The sequence below is a fragment of the Ursus maritimus genome, unplaced genomic scaffold (assembly GCF_017311325.1).
Source record: "Ursus maritimus isolate PB19 unplaced genomic scaffold, ASM1731132v1 scaffold_17, whole genome shotgun sequence".
NCBI lineage: Eukaryota > Metazoa > Chordata > Mammalia > Carnivora > Ursidae > Ursus > Ursus maritimus.
This window is the reverse complement of record NW_024424119.1, coordinates 57,333,199-57,346,360: the sequence shown is the minus strand read 5'-3', so window position 1 is coordinate 57,346,360 and position 13,162 is coordinate 57,333,199. Positions and strand designations below refer to the sequence as shown.

The 13,162-nt window shown below is 60.8% G+C and overlaps 1 protein-coding gene across 1 annotated transcript in view; it reads left to right on the top strand.

Annotated features, from left to right (window-relative positions):
- VAV2 (vav guanine nucleotide exchange factor 2) overlaps positions 1-13,162 on the top strand; it is a 175,343-nt gene that overhangs the window by 22,593 nt on the left and 139,588 nt on the right. Inside the window, exon 2 of the mRNA XM_040632153.1 lies at positions 8,846-8,962. Within this exon, the coding sequence (XP_040488087.1) occupies positions 8,846-8,962 (117 nt within the window). The remainder of the gene's footprint in view (positions 1-8,845; positions 8,963-13,162) is intronic.

Genomic DNA, 13,162 nt, shown 5'->3' with positions numbered 1-13,162 from the left:
CTCATCTGTAAAATGGGGATCATGCCCGTGGTCCACTGATCATGTCAACATCAGTAGAGCTGGTCAGCCCAAAGGCCCGAGTGTGCTCCCTGGTGCGGGGAACATGGCTCACCCCTGGTGGTGCCTGCTCTGGGTATCACCCTGTTTGACAGGGGAGGAAACCAAGGCACGGAGAGGTGAAGTGGCGGTCCCCGTGTCCAGGCTGGGCTTCTGGCCATGGCCTCATGGAGCACAAGGACCGCAGAGGGGAAGGAGGTGAGGCTCCCTGATTGGGTCTGGGCCCTGCCCCGTGACTGGGGCTTTGTGGGCATCCCCCAGGGCATCCCCCGGAGTGGAGGAGGGGTTCTCCAGGGGGTACACCCAGCCTGCCCCATCAGGGGCTGTAACTGGGGACTTGGTGGGAGGGGTCTCTCCCAAGGAAGAAGTCACTCCGAACCCCCTCTCTGCTCACGCTGACTTTCCCCAGGTGCTCGCTCCCACCCCCCTCCAACCCGACCAGCCAGGGAAGGGTTGACCGTGGGGCCACTTGCCTGGGATGGGTTTTGACACTTGGCTGCACACACGGCTCCCACCTCGCCGTCTGCCTTTGCTTCGGAGCGTGGAAGAAGCTTTTTGTGGCCCTCTTGTTTTGGAAGCTCTCTGGTACTTCAGTTTTATTTTCCCTCAATATTTGCAGCCCAGCAGGGAGGGGTAATAAGGAGATCCGTGGTTTCAGACGGGAGCGCCATAATCTGGTGTGTGCTGCCCATTCAGCGACGCATTTGCGTTTAATTTCGGCAGGCAGCAGGAGAACAAAAATAGCCGAACGTGTTCTGCTTGGATCTCTCTGGAATCGGATTGCCCAGATTGCACTGGAGAGAGGAGCTCGCTCTGAGGTTGACCTCTGAGGCTGCTTTTCTGGGAGGAAGAAGAGGTGGAGAAAATGAGTTAGCCGGGTCAGGGGCGATGTCACAGGAGGCTTGCGAGCCGGTGTTAGCGGTCTGCGCTGGGCTGCGGGGGAGACAGGAGGGGCCGTGGGTCCCAGGGCTGGGGGTGGGGGACGCGGGGGCGCCACGCCAGGCAGCGGCCGCGCTAATCTCTCTGAGCCTTGACTGCCTGCAGCGGCCAGGCAGCAGGAGAGTGGGATTTGAACCCTCCGGGGTTCAGAAGCCAGCTCAGGGAACATGGTTGGATGCACAGGGAAATCCTAGAAAAGCAATTTCCGGCTGGCTTTGTAGAAAACCTTTGGTTTGACCCTGACCTTGAAGTCTCGATAACACGGGCCACGCGTTATCCCTCTGGCTCACACAGGCTATTAGGCAGAGCGGGGGGTCTTTTGAGGACTGCTGGGGACAATTTCCATCCAGGTATCGGGCAGAAATCCCGGATTCTTTTCTCGGACAGCTGTGGTTTCTACAGGAGTCCCCGCTGCTTCCCTGTCCATGTCCTCAAGCCTGGGACCCCAGGGCAGGGCCTGGCATACAGTAGGTGCCTATTAAGTGTCTGCTGACTGGCTTGAATGAACCCGCTCTGCTCGGGCTTCCAAGCTGGTACTTTTCCAGGATGGCTTTCCTTGGTGATTTTCCCCCAAGTGCTGATGAGGAAGTACTTTAAGGTTAGGACCGAGTAATCAACTGCAGCCGTCGCCAGCTTGGTACAACTTGGCTTGCTCGCCATCCGCGTGCACCCTCCTGCTGGAGAGCTCGACTTCCTCCCCTATCAGAGCCCGCTGGCCGTAGCTCAGGGGCTGCAGACAGACCGACTGGCCTGGCAGTTGGCGGGGAGCCTGGTGCACTGGGTTTCGGGGCTTGGTTTGTGCTGGTGCTTGCTGGGAGCCAGAGGTCCCCAAAGCCAGGCGTGTGCAGGAATCAGCCCTGACAAAAGCCAGGAGTGAAGCCCCCTGCCCCCACCCCAGGGCTGGACCAGAGCACCTGGGTTAGGCCCGGACCCTCCCCTGGCCACCTGTTGGAGTGGGCAGTCCTCCCGCCATGTTTCCACCGCAAAATGGGACTACGTGACAGCTCGTGAACCATGTTGAGAAGCGAGCCAGACAGCGATGAACCCGCAGGGCTCAGTGCGGTGTGCGGCATGGCCCTCGGCTGTCTGTTGCTGGGCAGAGTGGAAAAGCCGCCTGACGATGTTTTAGCGCATCTGAGCGTGAGAGACTTGAAACGCTGGGCGCCCGCCATGCGGTGAAGCGAAAGACATTGTGGCCTCACATCCTTTCTGTCTCTGTTCGGTGACAGACGTAGTGCTGTGGGTCAGGCTGCCCCGCGTGTGGTGGGTGCGGGGCTGCCATGCTGGACACGGCCTGCCCTTGACCTGGGGCGAGGCTGGCCTCCGCAGACGGCCGTGGCACAAAGGCAGCTCCACCCTGTGCTCCCAGGGGGAGCCTGGCCCTGCGCAAAGGCGGCCCGTGTTCATCCATGAGCCCGCGGGCGCCGCGGCTCCCAGTGCGCGTGCAGCCGAGGAAGTGGCCAGCGTGCGGGAAGAGCTCCTGCCCAACGGTGCAGACGGAATCCAGCCCCCGACACTGTGCCAATGAGCCCCAGCCGGGCCTGCGCGTTCCCTGCCTGAGCAGTGCAGTGCCCCCAGCGCGCGGTGTGCGACCGGTCACGGTGGCATCGGCCCTGTGCCGGCCTGGGAAGCCCCTCGGTGTTGATGCTGACCACCCGGGCTGTGGAGTCCAGTCCCCGGTCCGACCGCCCGAGCCGCAGGGTCCTCTCTGAAGTGGGTGATAAACGACCCGCATCCCCCGAGTTGATGGCACGGTGTGTGGGTGGAGCGTAACGGCTGGTGCAGAGGGGCCCGTGGGTGGTATGACGTTGCAGGAGGAAGTGGTCATGCCAACCCCAGATTCCACCTGCCTTCTTGTTTCTGGAAGAGGTGCTTGGGGAAGTGAGGACCTCCCCCAAGCAATGACATCGGCTCATACAGTCCCTGGATGCCTCTAAAGCCTTCATGGGTCCTGGCTGCTTGGGGGAAAGCAGGGCCATTTTGGAGTGTCAGCCCTTGGGACACCCAAGCATGCTTCATAGACCCTCCCTCTTTCCCTCATTCACGAGATACTGAGCCTTCCGTTGTCCCAGGGGTCTGGGACTCACGGGGAGAAGATGGTCTCCGTTTCTATCCACGGAGTGTCTGGCTAGCCTGTCACCTCCAGGCTAACTGTTTATTTACCCCCAGGGCCCCAAATTGGAAAGATCCGTTCCGGCACGCTGCACCTGCTAGATAATAATGAAGCCATTTTAAAAGGTTTTGGAATGAGCATGGTATAAATAAAACAAGAAGTTAATTCATTTCCCCATTTTTTATTGATCAAAGGCGTGTCAGCTGCCAGTCAGAGCGTCAGATCAGCGGCGTGGCCCCGGGCGGTCAGGGTCACTCTGGCAGGGACCGCATGCGGTGTGTCGTGGGGAAGTGCTTGTTGAGACATTTCAAGAACTCTCCGCGGTGTCTGTGGCAATTCGAATACGCAGGCCCCCCGCCCCCGGCTCTCTCAGAAATGCAGAGGTTGTAAAGGCATCTGTCGTGCGGGCGGCTGGGAAGCTGGTACGCCCTGTCTCCCTCCAGCTCCCGCGGGGGCTGTGGCGCCCGTGGGTCTCTCTTGAAGGGGGCACGGGGAGGGTGCCGTTCATCTCCCTGTGGCTTGTTGGGTTGTCCTTTGGCCGGCCTCCGTCTCTCTCCCCCGCCTCTGGGCAGCAGCGTTGAGGGGTGAGGCTGGTATTGAGAAGCTAGCAGAGGTGTGGACGCAGGGCCTGGGTCCACCTGGGGTGTGGCCCGGAAGGAGGTTGGCCCCGAGTGCCGATCCCAGGGCCTCACCCCCTGCCTCTGCTGTTGCAGGGCACGGCATCCCGGGATGCTCTGGGAATGCGGACTTCAGGATGTCCGGAGGGGGTGGCCCCAGTGTCGGCTGGCGCTTTCTGAAGCAGTTATCTTGAGGGCGGGGCCCAGCATCGTAGCCCTCAGGGGCAGCGTGTCCTTCGGCGTCTTGCAGATGGAGGCACAGGTGTGGAGAGGACAGGCCTCTCCCCACCAGACGTGCGGGCTGGGGTCTGCCACTGAGCCTCCCGCCCTGCCCCAGGTGGAGCTGGGACCCCAGGCGTGGGAGGGCTGGGGATGCCAGCCAGGGGCCCAGGGAGTGGCTTTTCATGTCAGTGGCAGTTCACAGGGGCCAGGGAAGGTCGGGGGGATCCAGGGAGCCCACCCTGGGGCTTTCCCTGTGGGACCCCCCCTCAGTGAGCATTGCCGTGGGGTGCAGCCTGCCCCTGGCCTCCTGACCTGGCTGGCGAGGCAGCCTCGGACCTCCCCTGGGGCAGGCCCTGTAAGAGGAGGTGAGGGGGCACCCCGAGAGGTTCCCCTGCTCCTCGCCAGTTCTCCGAGCCTCACTTTGTCTGTGTGTGAAATGGGGCAATCCCGTTCCACACCTCACAGGGCCACTGCAGGTGTCGGTGGGTTCGTGTGCTAGCGCACGTGAGCGTGCTGCCGGCCGTGCAGTAAGCAGCCGGCCCCCGGTTACCTCCCTCCACCGATGCTTCATTCAGACGGCGCATCCCCAGTAGGAAGCCTGCTAACCAAGGGGCTTCGCCTCGCTGGGCCTCAGTTTCTCCTTTTGCACCTGCCTCTCAGTACTGGAGTACGTGAGCAAGTCCTGAGGGCACAGAGTAGAGCCCCTGGCCCTGGGCATGTGTGGTGGACGCCGGATGGATGTGCGTTCTGGGGACAGGGTGTCCGATTTCCTATTCCAGCTCGCCCGCGAGGGGCCATGGGAGAAGACACGGAGGTCTGAAGGCTGCCCTACCTGGAGGCCAGGCCGTCCAGGTCTCCTCCACGTCTCCATGTGGGGCAGGCAGTGTCTCCTAGATCGTAAGTCAGTTTCGGTGCCACCAAAGTGGCCGTGTGGGGCCAGGAAGCCCGGCCCCGATGGTGCTCCGGGGCCTCGTGGCTCAGATGTGGGGTTGTGGCTCCCAGGGCTGCCTCTGCCTCTCACGCCCGGGATCCCTGTGCTGGGGTGGGCCTTTTGAGGGCCGATGATGATAGCGGGCAGCAGGCCCTGCGAGGCTGGTGGCGGGTGGCTGGGCACGGAGCCTGTGTGTTCTCGCTAATCTGATTTCAGCCTGATGAGTGGGTGGGACAGAGGGGTCAGGAGTCCACTGCACGGGCGGCCGCCTCTTGGCACAGTGGCCAGGGCCCTCCCCGTGGGCTGGGGCTGGGGGAGCAGCGGGCGGGCAGTGCCCAAACAAACACAGCAGGGGCCTACTCAGCTCTGGGCTGCTTGTCCCTTGTCTGGGGGCCAGTTTTCCGGGGACAGACCCTTATTGTGGCCACTTAGCGGGACTTCTGGGGCTGAGTGTTCGTCTCCAGATGCCAGTAAAGCTATGGCTGCTGCTCAGAGAGGGCCTGGAGGGCCGAGCAAAGAGGCCACGGGGACACGGCCAGCGGCCAGGCCTTCTCTGGCCCCAGGACAAGGATGGGCAGCTTCCGACCTGGCACTGGCCACTGTCTGGACCCTCCCTCACCTGCCGTCACTCAGCCTGTGGCTGGGATGTGCCCACGGCGTGCTCTCCCCATCTTGCCCTCGGGAGTCTCTTTCCCAGAGTCTGAAGCCGTCCCTGCTGTGAGCGAGGGACCGTGAGCCTCTGACTGGCCAGGCCTCAGCCCCATGCCCTCCTGCACCCAGGGGTGGGGGGGGAGGGAGAGGCCGGTGGTCAGGCGAGTGGACACGAGCAGCAGAAACAGCAGGCCCGCTGCCCCCACTGAGTGGGAAGAGGAAGGGACCAGGAGTCCGGACACAGGGCCGGCCGTTCCTTGCTCTGCCCCTCTCTGCGTCCGGCCACTCACCTAATTGTACGATAGTGGGGTGGGCGGAGTGACCGTGTTTCTTATCATTCGGAGCAGGCCACCTGTGAGAGGGCAAGGGACACTGGTGCTAAGTGTAGTGGACAGTCGGAGTGCCTGGGACGCACAGACACCCGTCCTCTCGAAGGACCTTCACTGCTCCGCGGCAGATGTCGGTTCCAGTCTTGGCTCCGCCTCCTTCTGCTTGGGAGCTTCCGTTTCCTCTTCTGAGAGATGGGGTGAATGATTGGAGGGTGGGGAGTAGAGGCATCGGTGGCCGAGCAGCGGAGCTGGCCGGGCGCTCGGGAAGCTCTCCGTGAAGGACGCTGCCTCCTTTCGCCGTGGGGCCCTGTTCTGCCATGTCCCTCTCCCAGGGTCTGAACCTGTCTGTGTGCCTCAGTTTTCCCGGGGCCAGCCTTCCGTGGGCCACGAGCTGCGTGGGGCTCCGTCCTGGAAGGTTGGGGCCCACGCGGCTGCTGCGGGGAGGGGCCAGGCAGGCAGACACTGTGCCCGCAGGGCAAGGGGCGCCGGCCTGTCCTGAGCCCCGAAAGGAAGCCTGGCCTCGCCAGCTGCTATTATGGTTAGGAGCTGTGTAATTAACTCTAAAAATGGGAGGCCTAGGAGGACATAACGTGGATGCTTAGTGGAAATTGGAGCCGGGCGATGCTCAGACAGCAGGGGAGCCAGGCCGAGGCTGCAGGGCGGGCGGGAGGGTCTGAGACCAGCAGGGCCCCGGGGGGTGCGGGCTGGGGCGGCCTGTTTCTGGCCCGCAGACTAGGGGGCTTCAAGCAGAGGGAGCGTATCCTCACGGCTCTGGAGGCTAGAAGCTTGGTCAAGGTGTGTGCCAGGCTCTTTCTCGGGGCCCCTTCCTGCTTCCAGTGGTTTGCTGGCCATCGCTGGCCTTCATCAGTGCACGGGAGTGCCCCTGGATCTCTGTCCCCACCAGCACGTGGCCTTCCTCTTGGGTCTCTTTCTCCGTCTTTCTTTTTTTTAGTTAAATTTTTGTTTTATAGCAGAAAAATCAGGATACACAAGATTTACCTTATTTTGGGTGGAGGGGCAGAGAGAGGAGAGAGAATCCCAAGCAGACTCCCCGCTGAGCATGGAGCCCGACACGGGGCTCGATGCCACCACCCTGAGATCGTGACCTGAACTGATGTCAAGAGTTGGCCGCTTAACCGACGGCACCACCCAGGAGCCCCCAAAATTTACCATTTTAAGCATTTTTAATACGTGTACCGTCACATCTAGAACTCGTTCACTGTCCCAAATGGAAGCCGTCCCCAGGAGACACTGCCCAGCCGCCCCCGCCGGCACCACCGTTCTGCCCGTCTCTGGGAGCTTAGCCCCGTGTAAGTGGGCTCCTTCGGTGTCTGTCCTTTCACATCCATATGCTTCAGAATCTTCAGGTCTCGGAGGACAAGACTGTGTAGCGTTTGAAGCCAAAACCAGTGGCCGTAACTATTCCATTTAAATTAATTAAAATAAAATTGTCAATGTAGTGTTTCCGTCGGACTAGCTTCATCTCCAGTGCTCAGTGGGCACATGGGTCTCATGGCACCCCTGCTGGACAGCAGGTGCACAGAACACATCCATCCTTCCAGAAAGTTCTGTGGGGGCATACGTTTGCAGGCTCACGGAGATGAGAGACATGACAAGAAACATCATTGGACCTGGGGCCGGAACGTTCTTTGCTCTCAGGACGTCATGGTTGTCCTTTGTTGAGGAAACGTGAGGAAGTACCGTCTGTAGACGAGGACGTGTGGGATCCATGTTGCTCTGATTGTGGGAGGGGGAGTCCTTGTTCTTAGGAGCGCTCAGATTTTGGGGGGGATGGGGTCGCGTCTGCGGTTTGCTCTTGCAAGTTCAGGAAACATGGTGTGCACACAAAATCGGTGAGTCCGCGTCGGCTGTGATCGGGGACTGGTCCTGGCCTGGGCGGGAGGAGAAGCCCAGCCCAGCTCCGGGGTGGGGGGTGGGCATGGCCACGGGGGGTACACGGGCGGGTGAGATGCCGCTTGTTTTATGCCTGGCTGGCCGTAGCTTCTGACTTCGGCCTGTCCTTGTCACTGTCTGTCCCTGCGTCTGTCCCTGCGTCTGCATGTCCGGTGGGAGGTGCACAGGCTAGTTCTCTTGCTGTCCGGCCCTCGGCCCTTTCAGGATAGCTGTTCGCGAGGATGAGTGCTCAGTTCTGGGGCCCGCAGCCACGCATGCTGCTGTCCTTGCCTCGGGGACGCCCTTGCCAACTGGACTGGGTGGGCCGACCGCCCCCACACCCAAGTGCTCACCATGCCGTCAGGGTACACACCCCAGGAGACATGTCTGGTTGAAAAGCCAGCCCTCAGGAGCCGAAGCCGCTGTCCCTGGTCCTGCAAGTGGGACTCAGTGGACAGGATTCGAACCTGGGTCTGGAGCCGCTCCAACTCCTGCTCTCCGGGCCGCCTGGCCTGCTGCCCCCATGCCTTCTTTGTCAGCTCCTTCTCCACGGGGACTGCAGCCCGTGATCCCGTTCAGCCCCCAGCCCCAAACCTCCTGCCGCAGCTGCTTCACCAAGCACACTGTGGGTGGGAGCTCAGACATGGGGTTGCCGGGTGGAGGAGACGCCCCGGATGTGCGTCTGGGAACTCTGGCCCCGGTGTGTCCCCTAGCCTCCTGCTGTGACTGGTGTGTGCCGTTCCGGGGTCCCGCACAGATGGGACGGCTTCCTCGGGGGCCAGTCTGTGCATGGGAGTGTGCACACACGTGTGTGTGTGCGTGCTCTGTTTTTGCTGGCTCAAGACCAGCGTATTTCCAGTCCTGATTGTCCACGCTGGATCCTCTGGGCAGGGGTGTGGGGCAACGGGTCATGAGGGGCCAAGGTGAGCGGGGGCGCTGGTGGTGTCTGGACCAGCGGGCCGGTGGGGGTGAGGCTTCCCAGGGCAGGAGTGTGCGTCTGTGCCGGCACCTGGAAGCCCGAGTTTGCTGCGGTGACGGCCACTCTTACTACAGACCCTGCAGGCTCTCAGTGTTCCTCTCTTCTCTTCTCTAGTTCCTGTGCTTGAAGAACATCCGTACCTTCCTTAAAGTCTGCCACGATAAATTTGGACTGAGAAACAGCGAGCTGTTTGACCCCTTTGACCTCTTCGATGTCCGAGACTTTGGGAAGGTGAGTGGTCTCTTCTCCAGTGTCCGGGCGTGGTGGCCGAGTGTTGGCTCGGTGCAGGGGGGAGGGAAGGGACAGGCCTGGCCCCTCCAACACGGCGCTGCGTGGGCCTTTCCACCCCTGTGTCCCACACGTGCAGGCTGGGCTGTGTTACAGACAGGAGGGCGCATTGGGGGCCGAGGGTGGCGGGATGGCCCCTCCGCCTCTCATGACTCTCAGGGTGAGATCAGGCATCGAGAATCCAGGAGGGTGGAGGGAAAGCAGGGTGTGGACGTGGACAGAGCTGGGGCACTTGCTGCCCCAAATCTCCAGTTCTTGACGGGAAGATGGGCAGGTGCCAGCTCCTGGGGGGGAGGGGCTGAGATGCTGCAGGTGTGGTGTTTATCGTGGTGCGTGTGAAAGGCGCTGTGGCGGTGACACCGGAAGGAAGCAGAGCGGTCTCTGGCTCCAAGCGTGTTAGGTGGAGGGTGATGACCTGAAGCCCCAGGTTCCCTGGAGGTGATCCCCTAGGTCCGTGGCAAACAACTCAGAAGTCTCCCCAAGTTCTCAGTAGTGTCACTTGGCAGCTGGCCTGCAGAAGGTCTGCTGGGTCTGGCCAAGGGACCCGAGGTGGGGCAGTTCCAAAGTCTGCAGGCTGCCGGGGCGGGGGGTGGGGTGGTGGTTCAGCTCATCTATGAGCTGGCTTCGAGGTGAGCCTGCCTTCATAGTGACATGAGACGTCACAGGTGGTCCCAGGTTGCTTCTTGTACATGGCTGGGATGGGGACCATGATACCTTCTGACGGATGGAGGCTGAGGGCTTGAGGGAAGAGCTGGTCTGGGCTGCCTGTAATCCAGGGGGTCCCCAGTCTCTGTGCGCTCTCCCCGCACCGTGGGCCCCCGCCCCCCCATGCTGCTGGCACAGGCTCGGCTAGACTGCTGCTTCCCGGACAGCCTGAGGAGCCAGTTTCCACCTGCTGATGGGAAATATCAGAAGATATTTATTGCCTAATTTATCTGAGAAGCATTATCGGGGACTGGGTGTTTGAGGAAATGTGCTATGAATGCATGATCTATGAAATGCAGAGGGATTTCTGTATTTGCTGTTACAAGTGCTGAGAAGTCTGTTCCAAGAGGAGACTTCCCTTGAGGTGCTAGGATTACCGTCAGTAGCCAGGACTTTTCCATAAGCCACCTGGTGTGATGGTACTGCCCCCGAGTTCTGGAATTCGCTAGGAAGGAGATTCAGGGACCCCCTCAGGAGCCCATCCTCGTATGATCACCACTTCTTAGTGGTTTCTGCTCCCCCTGGAAGGGCTCACTCACGTCCCTGCTGCGGCGGTGACCCCGCCTGGGGCTCCAGGCCTCCGTGCTTCCCTGCGCCCTGGGGCGCGTGTGCTGGGGCAGGAGCACCGAGGGTGGGATGGGGTCATGCTGCTGTCCTTTCTGGTCGGTGGGCTTCTCAGTTCCCCGGGGCTGCTTTCAAAGGGATTGGAACTCCTCTCCTGTTCTCCTTGTGCACGGCAGTGCCCTGGGCAGGGGAGGGACCTGGACTCTGGACTCCGGGAAGGGGCCTCCAGCACGCATGCACGCAAGCATGTTCTCTTCACTTGTGCGCACACACACTCGTGCACGTATACTGCTCACGCTTACACATGCGCACTGGGGAATGCACACACACATGCACGTATATAGTCATGCACGCAACTGCGATTTACAGTAACCGCGTAGAGGAAAAGACAGGATACAGCCTGGCCAAGTGCATTTCTCGGCCGGCGGTTAAAACGCAGGTGAGCCAGGCTGTAATTCCATTTCGGTTTTGATTTGCTATGGCCGAATGCGATGATGTACGTAGGACATACATAAATTTAGATCAAACTCTCGTGATACAACCCACCAACCATGTGGCCACGCGGTTTGCAAGGGGTGCCCCTTGTGCTCATCAGAGGTTCCAGTGAGGCGGCTTGGCTCCAGGGTGATGTCCCCGCTGCATGCAGAGGGGCGGCGTGGAGGCCGCTGCTGGAGCTGGCCTCCGGTCTGCCCACATCGCACTGTGGTGGGCATCGGCGATGCTTTGCCACCCGTGGCCTCTGCTGGGGAAGCCAGGGGTGGGCAGTGGATCTGGGCAGTGGATCTGGACCAGGGGTCGCGGTGGGGGGTTGCCGGAAATGGAGGTGATGTGATGCCTCGGACCCTGGTGCTGAGCTGCGTGTGGGGCCTCGGTTCATGCCCTGCACTGAGGACCCTCGGCTCCGGGAAGGGCAGGGCTCGGGGAGAGCGCTGCCATCCCGCCTCTGCTCTCCATGTTGTGACCCTCGAGTCAGGCTCCTCGAAAGTCTGGCCGTGCTAACTGGCTGGATGACTTGGCAGGTGACACGGTGCCTCTGACCTCTGTTTGCCTGGCTGTGGGAGGCGGCGAGGCGTCCAGCCCTCCATAGGTGCTCCTGAAATGCTGGGCGTTTGTCGCTGTCCCCTGGCCCAGGTTTGGCCAAAAATGGAGCTAGACCCTCGTAAATCTGTGGCCTCTGATTTTTTTTCTCTATTATTTTACTCATAAAATAAGTCTGCACCTTTGGAAGACAGAGCCAGAGAGCTAAGCACGTGGACTGTGGACCCTTGCAGGCTGGGTTCGAGTCCAGCAAGCAGCCATGCCCAAGTGACTGACTCAGTTTCTCCAAATTGTACTTGTAAACTGGCGGTAAGAATACCGCCCTCTGAGGTCTGCTGAGCAGGAAGGAGAAATTGCGTTTCTGGAGTGCTTAGCCCCTGGCACACGTCCCAGGAAGCTCACCCTTGTTGTTCACTTCCCTTCTCTTTGGTCCTTTGGCCTCTTGTTGGCTGTGTGGGAGCCACGTGGGAGCCACATGGGGCTCCAGCAGAGCCTGGCCTGGCCCTCCTGCCCTGTCCTCCCCGTCCATCTGGCAGAGTGTCCTTCTCGTTGAGCTCCTCCTGTCCTGCACGTGATTCTTCTTGAGGTAAACCTGTGGTTAGCGTTTCCAAGCTGGGGGCCAGCAGAGGCTTGGGGCGCTGGGTCGTGCTCTCCCCGTGGGGGGCCACTGTCCCAAGTCTGTTTGCTTGGCTAGTCCCCCCTGTTGTCCAGGGATGGGATACCCTGGAAGAACACAGCACAAGCAAAGCCCCAGCACCTGTGGCCTGCTTTGCTTGGTACCCAGACGCACGGGACTGTCGCACCCCTGGAGTGTGGCGCTGGGCAGGGTGCAGACGTGGACGGGCAGGCACGCTGCTGGCAGGCTGGTGGGAAGGAGCATGGCTGGTCTTTTATTCAGGTGTTGTCTCCTGCGATGGGCCTGGCGAGGAGGTCGCTGCGCAGAGCTCCATCTGGGCACGGAGACAGGGCGTAGGTTCTGTCTATCTCTCCAGGGATGTTTATGCAGGTTTCCCACGGGCCTGGCTTTGCCTTTTGGCCTCAAGGAGCTCAGTTGGCACAGCCTGGCTGTTCCAGATGGGCCCGGTGGCCCTCGCTGATGTCAGACCATGAAGATGCGACTCTCGCTCTGCCCTGCCCTTGACCCCCCCGCTGCTGGCCCCGGAGTGATGAGTCCCAGCCATCCGGCAGGAAGGCAGCGGCCGTCCCGATACTGAGCACAGCGCTCAAGGGGGTCAGAATTGACCCTTCAGTTCCTGGGTGGGTGAGGCCAGGGGGCCAAAAGGAGTGATGTCTCCAGCCAGGTCTGGTTGCTGCCTACCGGAACCAGCTGGAGCCTGTGTGGACGGGGATGCTGAGGCTTCCTCTGGGGGAAGGGTTTGGGACTGGCTGGCGGGAGGCTGCCCGGGCTGGGTGTGCAGGGCCAGGGCCCGGAGGGGCAGGTTTCCTTCTCACTTCCTGCTGGTTGTCTTCTGCCTCCAGTCACGGGATTCAGGAGTGGAAAGGAGCCTTATGGAATAGAGGGTTAGTTTGTCTCAGGCTGCCTTAGACGTTTCCAATTATTTTTTTTTGTATCATTTAAGAAGGTTTGTTGCATTCAGATTCTGTCCCTGTCCTGGTTTCATTGTTATTTTTCTAAGCAACTGCTTTTCAGCTTCCTGTCTCCAGTGTGGTTGGAGTCATTCCTTGGGGCGAAAAGGCATTGGTGCATTCATTCATTCCTCTGTCCACCCACTCACTCATTCGCACACCCATGCACACATCTACCCACCCAGCCACCTGCCCATCTACCTCCCCCCCCAACCACGCATCCATCTACCCCCCCACCCAGCCACGCAT